Here is a 14,937-nt window from a genome sequence, read left to right as displayed (position 1 = left end):
ATCACAAAAATATTTTTATTGGATACAAAATTTAAAAAAATGTCCACGTGTGCTATTTTTCAAAAATCTTACCAACTCATCATGCATGTATCACTGTGACATAGTTGAGACCAACTCTTTAGACCCAAATAGAGAAAAAAATGGCAAACATAGCATATGAAAATTCATAACCACCATTATTTAACAAAATAACAGAAATTTCAAATACAGAGGAATTAACAAACACATTGGTCTCATTGTATAATTGAATTCCTTTGGTTTCAAGCACACTGACGAATTAGTAAAATTCTCCTGTTGAAACAATTCGGTCACAAGCATCAACTCAAAAAACCCTAGTCAGTAGTTTCACAAGGATCTCCCCATGCTTCCTTTCCACCTTCAGTTCATTTTGGCCTTGTGATTCCACCAGCTATGAATCCCACAAGATTGTTAGTACTCGTACAAATAAAGAATCGAATTCACCAGGACAAGAAAATCTTCCATTTCCCAAGATATCAATAATCTGTCTGAAGTTAAAAAAAAATGACTGATAGATGTGTATTCCATTGAAGCCAATTATTACAAAAATTTGCTTGGAAGCAAAGAATCCTTTACCTTAAAAATCTGCGCAGGTCACCTGTTCGAGAGATCTCACGTTCAACGTCTTCACGCCTATGTATGCAATTCTCGAGCAGCAACCCAAATTCAAGAACGAGTCACCCAAATGGGTTTTGATCAATGGATGAATCAGTGCATGAGGCACTCACGCAAAATTGGGTTTGCAAAGTTCACGTACCGTTCCCACAGAGGTCTGTACCTGCTAATTGCTAACTTGAGCCATGGCTTCATGTTGCCGTTATAGTGAACGACGGATGCACTCTCTATCAATCGATTATCAACATTTGAATCATAGCCCAAACCCAAGACGTGCCATCTGCGATCAAGGGGCTCGGTCAAGCCATAGAATGCCAGGAGGCCAGGAGGTAGAGTGCCCAACTTCCAAAGCAATTGGTCTGAGTTCTGCTCTTGCCAATAATGGTATCGGCCAGTCACATTAGCTTTCTTCCATCCCACCAGATCAAATACGTTCAAGCCGAATGCCCATCCGCAGGTTTGGGGATCAAACTTTGAACTAATCACTGGGTTAGAGAAATTAAGGTACTTGTAATAACGATGAAATGACTCGAGGCATGTCTCCACAGCACCATTCACATTTCCATGCAAATCAATCGAGAAGAGAGAGGTCAGATCCTTTTGGACTACAACATCATCATCGAGGAATACCACCTTCTCCAACGAGGGATGAATCTCAGGAATGTAGAATCTCAAGTGGTTCAGCAAAGAAAGGTATTTGGGGTTGTGAAACTTGATTTCAGTCCTCAAATCTTCAGCACCCTTGAAGTAGAAAGTCCACATTTCTTCATCTTGGAGCTGCTTTAGAACTGGAGCATAAGAAGCATTCAACCACGTGAACTCCTCCACATTTTGGATGTCAACGGTCGCTCCTTTGTAGTCGTTGGAAAAGAACCAGGCCTGCATTGTTTTGTAATTAATGCCATCTGTGACAATGTGAAACACAAGCTGCTTTGGATGATCAGCATTACAAACAGTAGAATTTACAACAACTGAGGTAGCCAATATATTATCTGAAAATATGCAAAAGTGGTAGAGATTATTGTCCGTAAGGCGTGGAGAGTTTTTCTGCTCTTTTGCATGTTTGTCAATCAAAGGATTTTTTACCCAATCAAGGGTCAGTTTGATGCCAAGACAGTAGAGACTCTTGGGTAATTCCTCAGCAGCTAATTGTCCAAATGCTGTGCTCTGTGCAATAGCAGCATTTGCTCGTTCTTCAAGGGACTCAATATGCCCTTTCAGTGACGTAATTGTAGTTGCACTATCATAATGGGCTTCTTTAGCTTTGTATATTAAAGATGCTAATCCCTTAATCACAGGTTCAGCTTCATCCAGTGTGATTGGGGCTTCTCTTGTGACAGCTTTGGAGAGCAAAAGCTGCGCTTTTCGGATCTGTGAACTTAGCTCCCAAGCAAGTGGTAGGTTATTGTTCTCTTTTGCAATGACTATATAGGCTTTTGAAAGAGTTATTTGATCTGCCAATTGCCGTGAAAACGAAGTGGCACTCCACATTTCTTCTGTGAGATTCATGGTTCCACGGGAAACATCTTGAGTCCTCTCATCCATCTACAGGCAACAAGAGAATGCATAATCAGGGTTTTACCTTTTCGAAGTGAGTAGTGAACAAAATACATCAGAAGTACAGTCATAAAAAAAAATCAACCAAATTCACAAACAAGACAAGAAACTCCCAAAAGGTCATGAGAAAACACAGGATAAGCCTTAATTTAACATTGGCATTTGGATGAATGTTAATATTCAAACTTGTTTGAATATCAGGAGCACTCTGCAACAGATGATTTAAGTATACACTGTTGATACATGTATATCCAAATTAAACTTAAACATGGAAGGACTGCAAAGGACGATGTGTAATTATTTGAAGGTAACAAAGAAGCTGCTATAAAAGATTTGTGAGTTTAGCAGAACTAAGCAAAAGAAGCTAGAAGCTCTTTGTAACTGAAAAAGAGATAAAGAAAAAGAAAAAGGAAGTTTTTAAAGGGTATGAAATGAAAGAACATGAATTATTAGTGCAGATGAAACATCCCAAAATAATTTAAAAATTCCTGCAAAGGCGTAACACACAGAATGACAAATAGGGAGGTGTACATAACCAAAGAAATGCTTCACTAACACAGAGGAATATTTTTTAAGCATCTTGGCAGTAGGACAACACCCCCAATGGATTTAAAGCCATAGAATGTCACTATTAGAACCATAGTCACCTATATCATTCAAGGTATTATCTCGGCGAGGATATTTCTCAGAGAGATTTTCAAAAGTTGAAAAATCTCGGGAGTTCAAAAAAATTAAAAAATATATAATAACAACAAAAAAGATAAGAAAATAATAAGTTTTGCATTATTTTCCTTTCAAAAATATAAAGAAACAAGTTTTAAAGATTTTAAAATATAAAAGAAACAAAAAAATAGGAAATGCAAACTTAAAATAAAACAAAAAAGAGTTTTTTTTCAATAATATTGCGATATTTTGTCTTCTAGCTATATTTTGGAAATATCACGAGATATTCCCTTTAATATCGGTATTTCTCTTCAAAATATCGCCGATATTGGTGACAGTGATTAGAACATAGAGCATCAAGAAAAGAACCAAAGAAAGGGAAATGAATGCATTCCCCACTATAAGTTAAATAAATGGAAGTGGAATAGATAGAACATAATCTGGATCATGCCACATCACTTATTCTACTAGATCTTACGAAGCCTATTTATGCATGACATGATTCAGGTCTGATCATGGAAGAGATTCTCCTCAAGGGAACCAAGTACTAAAATAACTTTGAATGTTATACAGACTAGCATGAAGAGAACCAATTATTAGTACTTAAGAGAAAATGTAGAGGATGGAATAGAAATATGGCAAAAATTAGCAAGGAATTAAGTTTGACAAATCTATGACTTTCACAATGTTTAACATCAAAGAAATCCAGCAAAAAATGCAACCACATAACTTAAAGTTCAAACATTCGAATGTTAAAACTGAACAGATCACAAAGATGTGAATGCTATAGTAAAGGGGTCATTTCAAAAATTGGACCAGTACAGATTATGGACCATTTCACAAGGTCATAGTTGCAAGTTTTTTTCTCCTTAACCAGAGCCCATAGATGTGTTTACCTTAATTGTTTACTAGAATTATTTTCAATGAAAAAATTGATTTTTTTATTGCACAGTTTTGTTGCAATATAGACTGTTGATTTTTAGATTTTTTTAAGACCTGTATAAACATGAAAAGCTTCCCCAATTTAATAGATATTTTCTACTAAAAGAAAACTGTAGAACTCACATTTGCATGGTCTGATTTGCAAAACATGTAGTAAAACAAAGGCTAGTATGGTCCATAACAGTCCACTTGCACATGTACAGAGACCAATTACTGCATGCATACAAACATGTATACAAACATACACATACTCACATTATTAAATACATATATAGATGCATGTTCATGTACCAAGGATGTGATTGGAAGGATTGGGAGGACTGCATCATGACTCAATGAGACAGATTGGTTCATGATATTTCATAGTTGCCTTTTCTGGTGCAACTGATTACTAAGAATTCACATGGTGATCAAGCGCACATTAAACACATACTATGCATGTCTCACAGATAATTTTCCTAGGTTGATGATAGATGGTTTGTGTGGGCCCTCTATCTTCATTTCTAAAGTTGAGTTTCACTTTTTAACAAAATGAAAAGTCATACAAGATTTTTCAATTCAATGGCAAACACAACCATTATGTCAATGGGCATTGGGACACATGCAGCCATGCATTCAACAACCCATCAAACACCAAAATCTTCCAATTTATGATTGACCTAGGAATGAATTATAACAGCTCCAGTGGAAAGCAAAATGATCTTATTACTTTGAGTTGGAAGCTATACCTAATCGAATAGTCATGTCGACAAACTACATATATGATATTGTACCTTAGCGAAACCAATTTTATCTTTAATAGTAGTAAGATCTGAAAAGGCCAAAATGCCCATCACCATGATGAATATGAATGGCAACAAACAGATCCCACCATGAGGGAAATGGTTTTGTATCAAGACTTAAAGGACAACATCTAAATGAAATGACATGTTGTCTTGGTCTAATCAAATTCAAAGCCATAATGAGTCATCATAATCTTCAAGCTATTTCAAAACTCCAAACCAAATTACTCCTTTTCTCCACTGTTCAGTCTTCCAGAGATTTTGACATGTGAAGCATTAAGATAGCAAACAAAAAGTCAAATTTTTAGTGCATTTTAGTGTTATTTAGCGTATTAGCAATTAGCATCTTTACTACATGTTACAAAGTAACCCAGGGTCAAGAAACTTAAGAATATGCATGGGTATTTTCACTTTTGGTTTAATCTACTGCCATGATCTAGGTTACAGATGCAGTTATTTAGGAACTTAGAGAGTTTAGTAGATATCATTGTAATAGAACCTTGTTCTGGAGGAGAGTTAGCAACCTTAGTTCACTTCAACAATGGCAAGAAGCCATAGATGTCAACATGAATTAAATTTACTTAATTTCACCTGTTTGAAGGGGAAATTATAAAAAGGCACCTAACTATTTGGCAATAATAAGAATACACCTACATTTTTTCAAAAATTTTAAAGAACGCAACTAAAATTTTACTCTAATAATAAAAAATATACTTCTGTAAGATCAACTAAGGTTGCCCTTAACATGACTTGAGTTTGGATTGTAAATTTATATTTTTACTCGTAAGAAAATACAATAATTGTTTGATGTTCTTTACTCCATTAAGCCCAACCTTCTTTTCTACTCAGCACAATCATGAGATAATAAGAGGATAGCAGATGATGGTAGAGAATGAAGAAGTGACAAGAGAACAAAATGTAAAGAGAAAGGAGAGATGAATGCTAGAGTTAGCAAGAGAGGAAAGTTCCCTATGTTACTGAGAGAAGGAAGCAAACAAGATATATAGAGTAGTAGATGGTAGTGGAAGAAAGTAAAAGAAAGAAGCACGAGTTGGAGAGGGGGAGGGCTGTGGAAGATAGTGAGAGAATGGAAAAGAAGGCAGCAAGAGACAAGGAAAGGAAGGACTGTAGTGGTCCTCACACACACATACAAAGAGAGAGAGAGAGAGAGAGTAGAACATTCCTTCTTTTGTTTTATTTCAAGGGTAAAATGGTCATTGTGCCATGAATGTAAGACATTTCTAACAAAATAAAACTGTAAGGCTTTTTTGGATAATTAAAGAAAAATTAGGAAAAATTTTGAAAACCTAGAAAACTTAGGTGCCTTTTTATTATTATTTAAGAAAAGCTAGGTGCATTTTCAAAATTATTAAAAAATTAAATTAGAAACTGTCCTCAACATGAAGCTATCGCTTTTATAGGATGTTTTTGCTATACATATTGGTTGAGTCTCTTATGTAACTAAAATATCTTTCTTAACAAAGATTGTCAATAATTGCCACAACCTTGACTTTTTTGGCAATTTTAGTAAATTAGTTACTGACAAGTATTTTTCCTGGGATAAGTTAAAAATAAGTGATTTTCCTAAGAAAAAAAATCAAGGATTATTCAAAAATCGAAAATAAAGAAACAAAAAATTTGAAAGATATAAATTTCAAACAAATATAATGATAACATCGTGATATTAGTGTAAACATTTTCATTTTTTGAGTGTTCTAATTTTCAAAACATTTTGATATTTTCCAATTTTAAAAAATCTTTTCAATGCAATTATTTCAAAACTATCATGAACATATTTCTGAATATGCTTTTTTGTTACTTTTCTTATCTTTTCATAAATGATCATTGACATGGTTACCTTTGTACCTCTTGACAATCTTGAGCCATAATCTGGTAACTTGTAGTTGTGCAATAGGAAGTTTATGTCCTATGCTCTATACACACATGCGTATGAAAGTAAAGAACACATGTGTGTATATAATATACATTTTTGTACATATATGTGTGTGGTTGTGCATATCATATAGTTAGTCCATGTCCTTGACCATGTGATGTAGGGGTAAATTCAACTTTACTACAAAGACGATAAATTGGGACTTATTTTAGATTATATTATAATTATATATCTAAGGACTTATGCAATTAACCACGTAAACTTGTCACTGCCTCTAACTTTTGATAAAATTGTCATGTCTTAAAAGAGGAGAAGCAAAAAAGCTCATTCTTCTTGTTTCAAAAAAGATCATTACCCAAACATCTGAGAAGAAGCATATGACGTTACAGAAATGTCTTACAAAAGAAGCACAAGTTCAGAGAAAGTGTGACTGCAAAAAGGCGATATGAGTTGCCAGAGATGGTCAGAGATGGAGATGTCTAAGTTCTGGGCAAGGATTGGGCGACATGAACTCTAAACTTTAGACTGGCATTTTAGTTTCATGATGATAAACAGGAACTTTCGGGTGCTAAGTTCGATTACCTCTATTTCATTGAAAAATTAAATTAGGAAGTTTTCATTATTAAGTTATTGCCGTCCATACCGAGGTGGTATCTCATGTGGTAAGCGGGTCCTGTGCCAAGCTGAAGGCCCAGGTTCGAATCCCTCTGCCACGTGGGGCTTAAGAGTTATCTGGTAGGGGTCTGCCTAACCCCAGCTTTCCTTTCAATAGTTATAAATTTATTGATTTTCATCTAATCTCTTCGCTATAAATGGAGGTTGGATCTCTTATCTAGCATAAATTACTTCTTTATGGAAGAGTACATAAGTACGTAGCTAACTAGCAAAGCAATTTCCAATTTGGTTTTAGTCCAATATGATACCAAAGCAATTTCTGCTTTAAAATTCCAATAGCAGTACGACTAATGTTTTACTAAGAAAGAGATCATAAATCTCAAACTACACTTGGAAGAAAGAAAAATCAAATTTGCAAATTAAGTGAATCAGGCCAAAAAAGAAACATTGGAATAAAACCAGAAATAAGTCGGCCTTCTCTATAACTACCGAAGTTACCCAACAACATTCAAGCAAATCTTCCCAATACTTTCTTAACACCAATAAGATTTATGCAAATTCAGACAAAAAAACTCAACACATATTTTCCCATCTTTTCAAGTTCAACAAGTCCAGATCGAACCACTATCCATAAATCAAAATATTGCCTCATTCAAGATCACCAAATCAGAATTTAATAGAAACCCAATTCACAAATTGGATTAAGCAATCAAGAATTCTAAATAACTATCGTTTTGAGAATGAAATGAGCAAAAGAAGAGAACTTCCCGCATAAGAAGAAACAGGGGAGGCAAAAGGAAGAGAAGGATTACCTTATGAGGTGCAGATCCATCTTCATGACGATGGTGAACGACGAAAAGAATCAACACAACGATCACAAAGAACCCGAGAAGGCCCAAGACCCAATTCGAAAACCTCGCTCTACCATGTCTTCTGGGGTCTTTCCTCCTCATCTTCGACCAATCTCACATCCAAATCGAAAAAACCTCACCACCATTTCTCTCCATCAATGGAGGAAGGAAAGGGCAGCCAGAAAAGAGGGGGAATAAAAGCTAGACTTCTCTCTCTCTCTCTCTCTCAGCCGAAGAAGGGTTTTTAGTATAGGAGAGCAAGGGAGAGGAAGCTGTCTATTTAGAAAATTTGTAAATGGGGTTTTAAGATTCTTAGAGAGAGACAAGAAGAGAAGGGTAGTCAGGCAAGAGAAATAAATTATTTCATGTTGCATCTTTAGAAAATTGGGAAATAGGCTTAAAGAGTCTTTACTTCAGAGTTTAGAGAAAGGATGGAGAGGTCTCTCATATTGGTAATGAAATGGGATGGCATCAGGTCAGAGTGAGTTCGTTTGATCTCAAGATTAACGGCATCCAGACCTGTACGAATGAGATGCCATCACTTGGATGAGCCCCACTCTTTTTCCCGATGCTGCTCGTGTTTCGGCAGGACGGCATCTGAATGGTTTGAAATGTACGGCTCACAATGAGCTTTATTCACTTTTTGATGGCTGTGGTTCATTTTTAAGATGAACGGCATCCAAGGTGCCTCAGGCCTGTTTCAAATGCAGTTTGCATGGTCTTCAGATTAAAAAAAAGAGGGAAGTTTCACCTCGACCGGTCCACCATTTATTTATTGCGCTCTGCATACATTGCAAGGTCATAATTTCCCTCAGATTTATTGAGAACTCAATTTCCCTGTTTTAACAGCTAAATGACATAATGGCAGATTTTGCAACTTACCTTCATAGTTTTATTTTACAATACAAAGGCCTAAGGGTTTGTCCACTAATGACTTGTTCACAACAAGGGAGCTCATTGACAAGAAATCTACATGAAAGAGATCTACTGCCAAATTTTATAATGTGTAGGATCAACACCTTTACTCTTCTCATAGCACAAATTAGAAGGGAACAGTTGTCCAATAATGATTAAGGCCATGTTGGTGGTGGTATTGACGCTGCCACTGCACATCTGAGAGCAAATCAGGTGACATTGTACATACATAGATTCTATTCCATTCCCATTTCACATCACTTGATGGAAATATATACAAGCCCCAAGAAATCGATGAACGAGAGGTTAGGTGTGAAATTGATACATGCTAAATGGATTTTTCTGTTTTCCTAGTATTTTTTTGGCAGTTCTGACCCCATAAATGTATTGGGCATGGTAGATTTACGAGGAATCCACACCTGGATCACGTGTTTTCAATGAAAAAATGATATTTAAAGCCTCCAAAATTTAATAAGATTTTGAATGGTTGGTTTTTTTGAACCTTATAAAAATTCACCCATGTGTCGAATCGAACACTTCTTGAGCTAATCCCTATAAAATCAAATACATAGATCATATCTGTATGTTTATAATTTAAAAATAAAACAAAAAAACCCTAAAAAACCCATTTAATTTAGGCACTTATCATTTTGCACCCACCCATTTCTCCCTCTCATTATATATATATATATATATATATATATATATATATATATATATATATATATATATATATATATATATATATATATATATATATGCGGGGTGTGTTTTCACATTTAGATACCATTTCAGCAAATGAGGAAAAATATTACTGCAGAATGTTTTATATTGCCAATTGGATGTAAATGGTTCCTTATTAGAGAATGACAATGCTGCAATTAGTTGCAAGAACAGGTGCGAAAACATTAGTATGATTGAGAAAGAAGGATATATGAAAGAGTAAGAATAGAAAGTAAACGACAGATGACAGGGCCATGTGAGTATGCAAGTTTTGCCTTTTTGCCAACAAGTGACAGATTTTGCCTTTTTGGATCGCTACTAGTTACAGTGTGACAGAATAGGACCCCTCACTGAGAGAATCATTGAGTGCGTCTTCTTTGCGATGTTTGGAAGTTTGGATTAATGCTGCCATGAGATTGAAAACCGAATTTTTGGCAACAAGCGGGGGGGGGGGGGAATCTGACATGTCTCTGATTCAAGGGCATTTCTGGTGAGGCCATGAGCGTGCTTGGACACCAAACCCAGGGCTGGATTGTTTGGGCAGCATCCATGAAGATCAATTTCATGACTTCTGGTGTTTCTTGCGAACTCTCTTCGACTTCTGATTCAACGATGATCTCTTTTTCCTTTGATGTTTGCTCCTCAGGTTTTCCATTTTTCGATTCTAATTTCATAGGATTTTCGAGGAGGCTTCGTTTGTATGTTTCATGCTTTTCGAGTCGATTCACGCATACTACTTTCCAATCCTTGAACGTGTGTTTTTAAACACTTCTTTGGATCCTTTCTCAAACTTCACAAGAGGGCAATGATCGAGGAAATCAACCAAAACTCTGATACCAAATTTGATGCAGTGATCAGGATGATTGTTCTTGAATCCCACAGATTGATACCAAAATTAGAGAAAAACTATATGATCTATTCAAAAAAATAAAGTAGAAAAATAAATAAAGTAACAAAAATAGGCCTTCTTAAACTCTCTAGTGCATTTCTCCTCTCTCAAAACAAATAGATATAGTGTCTCTCAAAAAATAGACCTAGATCTGGATTTGGTGGTAGGTCTAATGCGCCTGATAGAGAGGTGAAGGGCTAAATCTCTGCCTCCTTTGCCCCCCTTCATGTATCTATGGGCAGGTGAATCACCCTAACTAGGCTTTGGATCTGTATTGGGACCCAATTCAGTTTATGCATCATCATCATGCATATAATTCAGATCCTGAACCTTAGCATTAGGACTAGCAATACGGGTCCACAGATCGTGTGCAATGTGATTGCATACTTTTGGTGTGCTGCCGCACATAATCACCCTCTACCTGTCTTGGGCCCCAAAGTTGACAGGCTGTGTCCCAAGGATGGTGGGTGATCATGTGTGCAACAATACACTAAAAGTGTGCAATCACATTGCACCTGATCCTTTATCGCAAAAAACAATTGTTCCTTTTCCAAAAACTAGTTTTACTGGATCTCTTAGACAGGAATCATGTTGAGTCTTGATTGCAAATCTCTCCCACAGGTATCATTTGCTGATTTTGTTCTAACTCATTTTTTCACATTGTTCTTTTTATTTGTCATTTTGAACGCCAACCATTTTAAAGCAAGTACTCGTTTTAGCAAATCCTTGTCCATCATAAAAAAAAAATTAAAATTAAAAACAAACTATGGTAGAGGTCAAGAGTGTATACAGGGCAGTACATGCTTGACCGGATCTGGATCCTGCCAAGAGGTCCCATATTTAGATCTAATGACTTTTCATGCTACTGAATCCATTGAAAATTAGTCAAATATATTGATTTCCCTGTGGTCAGATACACCAATTTTGGTGTGGATCAGACTGCAAGTTTTAACCCAATTCTGACCAGATCCGACTAGTTCTAGGCTTATATATATATATATATATATATATATATATATATATATATATATATATATATATATATATATATATATATATATATATATATATATATATATATATATATATATATATATAACACTGTCTCTATTAAGGAATCAAATGGATTGGATAAGCCCAACCAATTTTGTCATATATATATATGACAAAATTGGTTGGGCTTATCCAATCCATTTGATTCCTTAATAGAGACAGTGTTATCATAAATTCTGTTTAGAGACCCACATTTTGCCTGGTACTCTAAACACATACCTTTCTTTTCTGAAAAGAATTTCGCCACCATCTTTATAATGAAACAATCAACTACAAAATTAAAGTTAATTTCATGATTAAGATGCATGTGAAATAGCTTTTCTAACCTTAGCTTGTATTAAGTGTGTTTTGCTTACATAAAAAGGATTGGTAAATGAACTAAATTGGTCGTAGTTGGGCTCAGTTCAACTTGCATGAAATTTGTTCAGGCTTGTCAAGTGAGCTTGGTGGGCTGAGCTACTAGCAATTTTTGAAATACAAGTGAACCAAGAGTGAACAATAGGTGTTCAACTCAGCTTATTTAGGTGCGTAAGCTTGTCAACATGAGCATATATAGTATTTGTGTATCATTTTATTTAAAAAAAAAAACTTGTTAACTCAATAGATTGGATGCTTATAACCAAGAAGTCAGAGGTTTTCATTCTATGTATCCCATAAAAATAATTTCTTTTTATTTAAATGAGCGAGCTTAGGCTCAGCTCATTCGGCTCGGACTTGTTCGAGCTCATTCTCAACTAGGCTTGGCTCATCCGAGTCAGATAAGCCAAGCTCGAATATTGCTTGACTATAAATGAGCTGAGTAAAACAACTCTAATTATTATGCAAACATCTTGCAATAGGAGCAGTTTAATAATTTTATTATATATAACTCATGCTTAAGTTGGTTAACGAGACTGAGGTCCTTATTTGATAGTTTCATTGAAAAAATGGGTTGAAGGAAAATAGCGGTCAACATCTGACATGGCTTTGACCGTGTCTCAAGGGTGTCGCGAAGTAAACCCTGTTTGAATACGTGTCATCAGTGACGCATCAAATGTAATTCGAAATCACATGCATTCCATCTCATGCTATTCAGAATCATAGGATTCCAAGACAATGTAATTTGATATCAGATGAGAAGTGAGTAAAATAGGCCCCAAATGTGATTTTGAATCTCTCTGCCTCTTTCTTCACATTTTCTTGCATGTAAGACATGAGCGAATGAGAACCATTCTCACACCATTATGAAAGAACGATTCTCCCTTGGAATCAACCAAATGTGCCCTCAAATTCGGTTATAGCATTTGCATCCGAGTCCGAACCGAATCTAAGCCCGACTTAAAATATGACAAGATCCAACTTGATTATACGTGTGTCAGATGTCAGATGTATTAGTGTATATACTCTAATCAGATCCGGGTTTCGTAGTCTCTATTCATACATGATACAACTACAAATCTGATTATCTTATATCCGGCCCGAGTCCGACCCGTTTTATACTTTACATCCCTACCCCAGCTTGGCAGTTAAATGGAAAATGGAGGCAAGCTTCATTCATGAGACTGTGGGTACTTTAGAAGACGTTACTTATTTCATAGGTTAACTCCCATATGCGTGCGTCTGAAAATCAGCTAAGGTTTGCGGTCATAGGAAAAGCTATAGGTGAAGCTATATATATCAATACTTTAAACTCACAAATTTGAATGTGAAGCTTTAGGGGGCGTTTGATTCACGGACAGCCCTGGCCAAGGACATGATATTATTTCCTGTCCTGTCAGCATGTGTCCTTGTCTAAGGCTGGGCAAGGACGCTTTTTTGAGTTTTTGTTTTTTTTCAAAGATGTCCAGGGGTCCCGCATTTGCATGGGTGTGTGGGCCCCACAGGATGGCAGACACCATTGCCTGTGCAATGGAATGCACCCTTGTAGCCTCTCTCAAGATCAACTCACGTGTCGATTTCGTTATGAACAATGTTCAAACCCTATTTCAATTCCCATGGTGTCAATGATGAAGGTCGAGGGAACCAACCCAGTTCGATGGAACCAATTTCAAGTGATGATCTGCCTTACCATGATCACAGTACGTGTTGATTGAACCATGTCCTCAGAACAAGAAGAATAAACTATTGCCAGTGGAAGGAAGATGATTATGTGTGTCTGAGGACACATTCTAAAATGCTTTGTTCGACCCATGATTTGATATTTACTCAAAAGTGGACTCCTTGCAAAAGTTATGGAAAGCTCTTGAGAATAAATACAATACAAAGGATGTGAAAAACAGTAAGTTTTTTTTCAGCAAATATATGAATTTTAAGTTTTTTTTATGACAAACCTCTTCTGATTCAAGTTGATGAAATGCAATTGTTGGCTTATCAATTTAAGGTAGAACGCATGGACCTCGATGAGTCTTTCGAATTGGTTATGATATTAAGAAATTATCAAGTTCATGGAAAAACTATCATAATATGTTAAAACATAAGAACAAGGATTTCATTTTGGAGCAACTTATTTCTCATCTTCAAATTGAAGAAAGAAACTCGTCACAGAAATAAGAAAGACGAAGTTAAAGAAGTTGGCAACAAAGTGAATATAATGGATCGTAAGTCAAAGTTCAAACCCGGTTTGACGTCTAAAAATAAGAAACCCAAATATTTTAAGAAATTCAAATGTGAGATTATTTTCTGCTATGCATGTAGCAAACTGAGATATTATAAGAGAGAACGTCATCACTACAAAAGACAATGCACCAAGGCAGAAGCTCTCGAAGAGAACCTAGTAGTTGTAGTAAAATCAATGTTTTTTGTTCAAATGAACAAATTATGGTATGTGGATTCAGAGTCTACAATTCACACTTATAATGATCGACGTATGTTTAAAAATACGATATCGTAAAAGAAGATAACCGAGTTTATACGAGAGACTCTCATCATGTTAAGGTTGAAAGAGAAGAGAATGTTAAACTCTAATTCACAATGTCTTATCATCACGAATGTATATCATGTACCCACCGTGACAAATAACCTTGTATCAAACTTTCTATTGACCACACATTGTTTTAAGCATGTGTTTGAATTCAAAATTTTAATATTTTTGAAAAACTATGTGTTTATTAGTAAAGGCTTTGTTTATGATAGCCCATTCAAACTGAATGTAATCAATAAGATTGCCTCTATTTTTTCTTACTTGCATGATTCTCTTAAAGTATGGCATGATAGACTTGGTTATGTACATTTTTGTTCTATTAAAAAAAATTGGCTAAGTTAGGCTTAATTATTGTATATATGTATAATTATTATAATAAATGTGATGTATACATTCAAGCAAAATTTTCTAAAAAACCTTTTCTTAGAGTGAAAAAGAGTTCAAAATTTTTTGAACTCATACATAATGATATTTGTGATTTGAAAAACACTTCAACTCATTGGTAATATTTACTTCATAAC

The 14,937-nt window shown here is 35.4% G+C and overlaps 1 protein-coding gene across 3 annotated transcripts; it reads right to left on the bottom strand.

Annotated features, from left to right (window-relative positions):
- Positions 1-306: 306 nt before the first annotated feature.
- LOC149838348 (hexosyltransferase GAUT11-like) lies at positions 307-8,219 on the bottom strand. 3 transcript variants are annotated; one of them, XR_016432181.1, is made up of 3 exons: positions 7,899-8,219; positions 595-2,178; positions 307-409 (listed from the first exon to the last, which is right to left on the bottom strand). XR_016432181.1 is itself a non-coding variant. In XM_090007674.1 (2 exons), the coding sequence occupies exons 1-2, from the start codon at positions 8,037-8,039 to the stop codon at positions 727-729; spliced, it is 1,593 nt and encodes a 530-aa protein (XP_089863800.1). In that variant the 5' UTR covers positions 8,040-8,219; the 3' UTR covers positions 461-726. The 3 variants fall into 3 exon arrangements, 1 of the variants encoding a protein (XP_089863800.1); XR_016432180.1 differs by lacking the exon at positions 307-409 and adding an exon at positions 461-506; XM_090007674.1 differs by lacking the exon at positions 307-409 and having other exon boundaries at positions 461-2,178.
- Positions 8,220-14,937: the final 6,718 nt, after the last annotated feature.

Source organism: Nuphar pumila, chromosome 5, assembly GCF_984573655.1.
Source record: "Nuphar pumila chromosome 5, dmNupPumi1.hap1.1, whole genome shotgun sequence".
Taxonomy (NCBI): domain Eukaryota; kingdom Viridiplantae; phylum Streptophyta; class Magnoliopsida; order Nymphaeales; family Nymphaeaceae; genus Nuphar; species Nuphar pumila.
The sequence above is the reverse complement of the archived record's forward strand: the minus strand, read 5'-3'. Positions and strand labels throughout refer to the sequence as shown.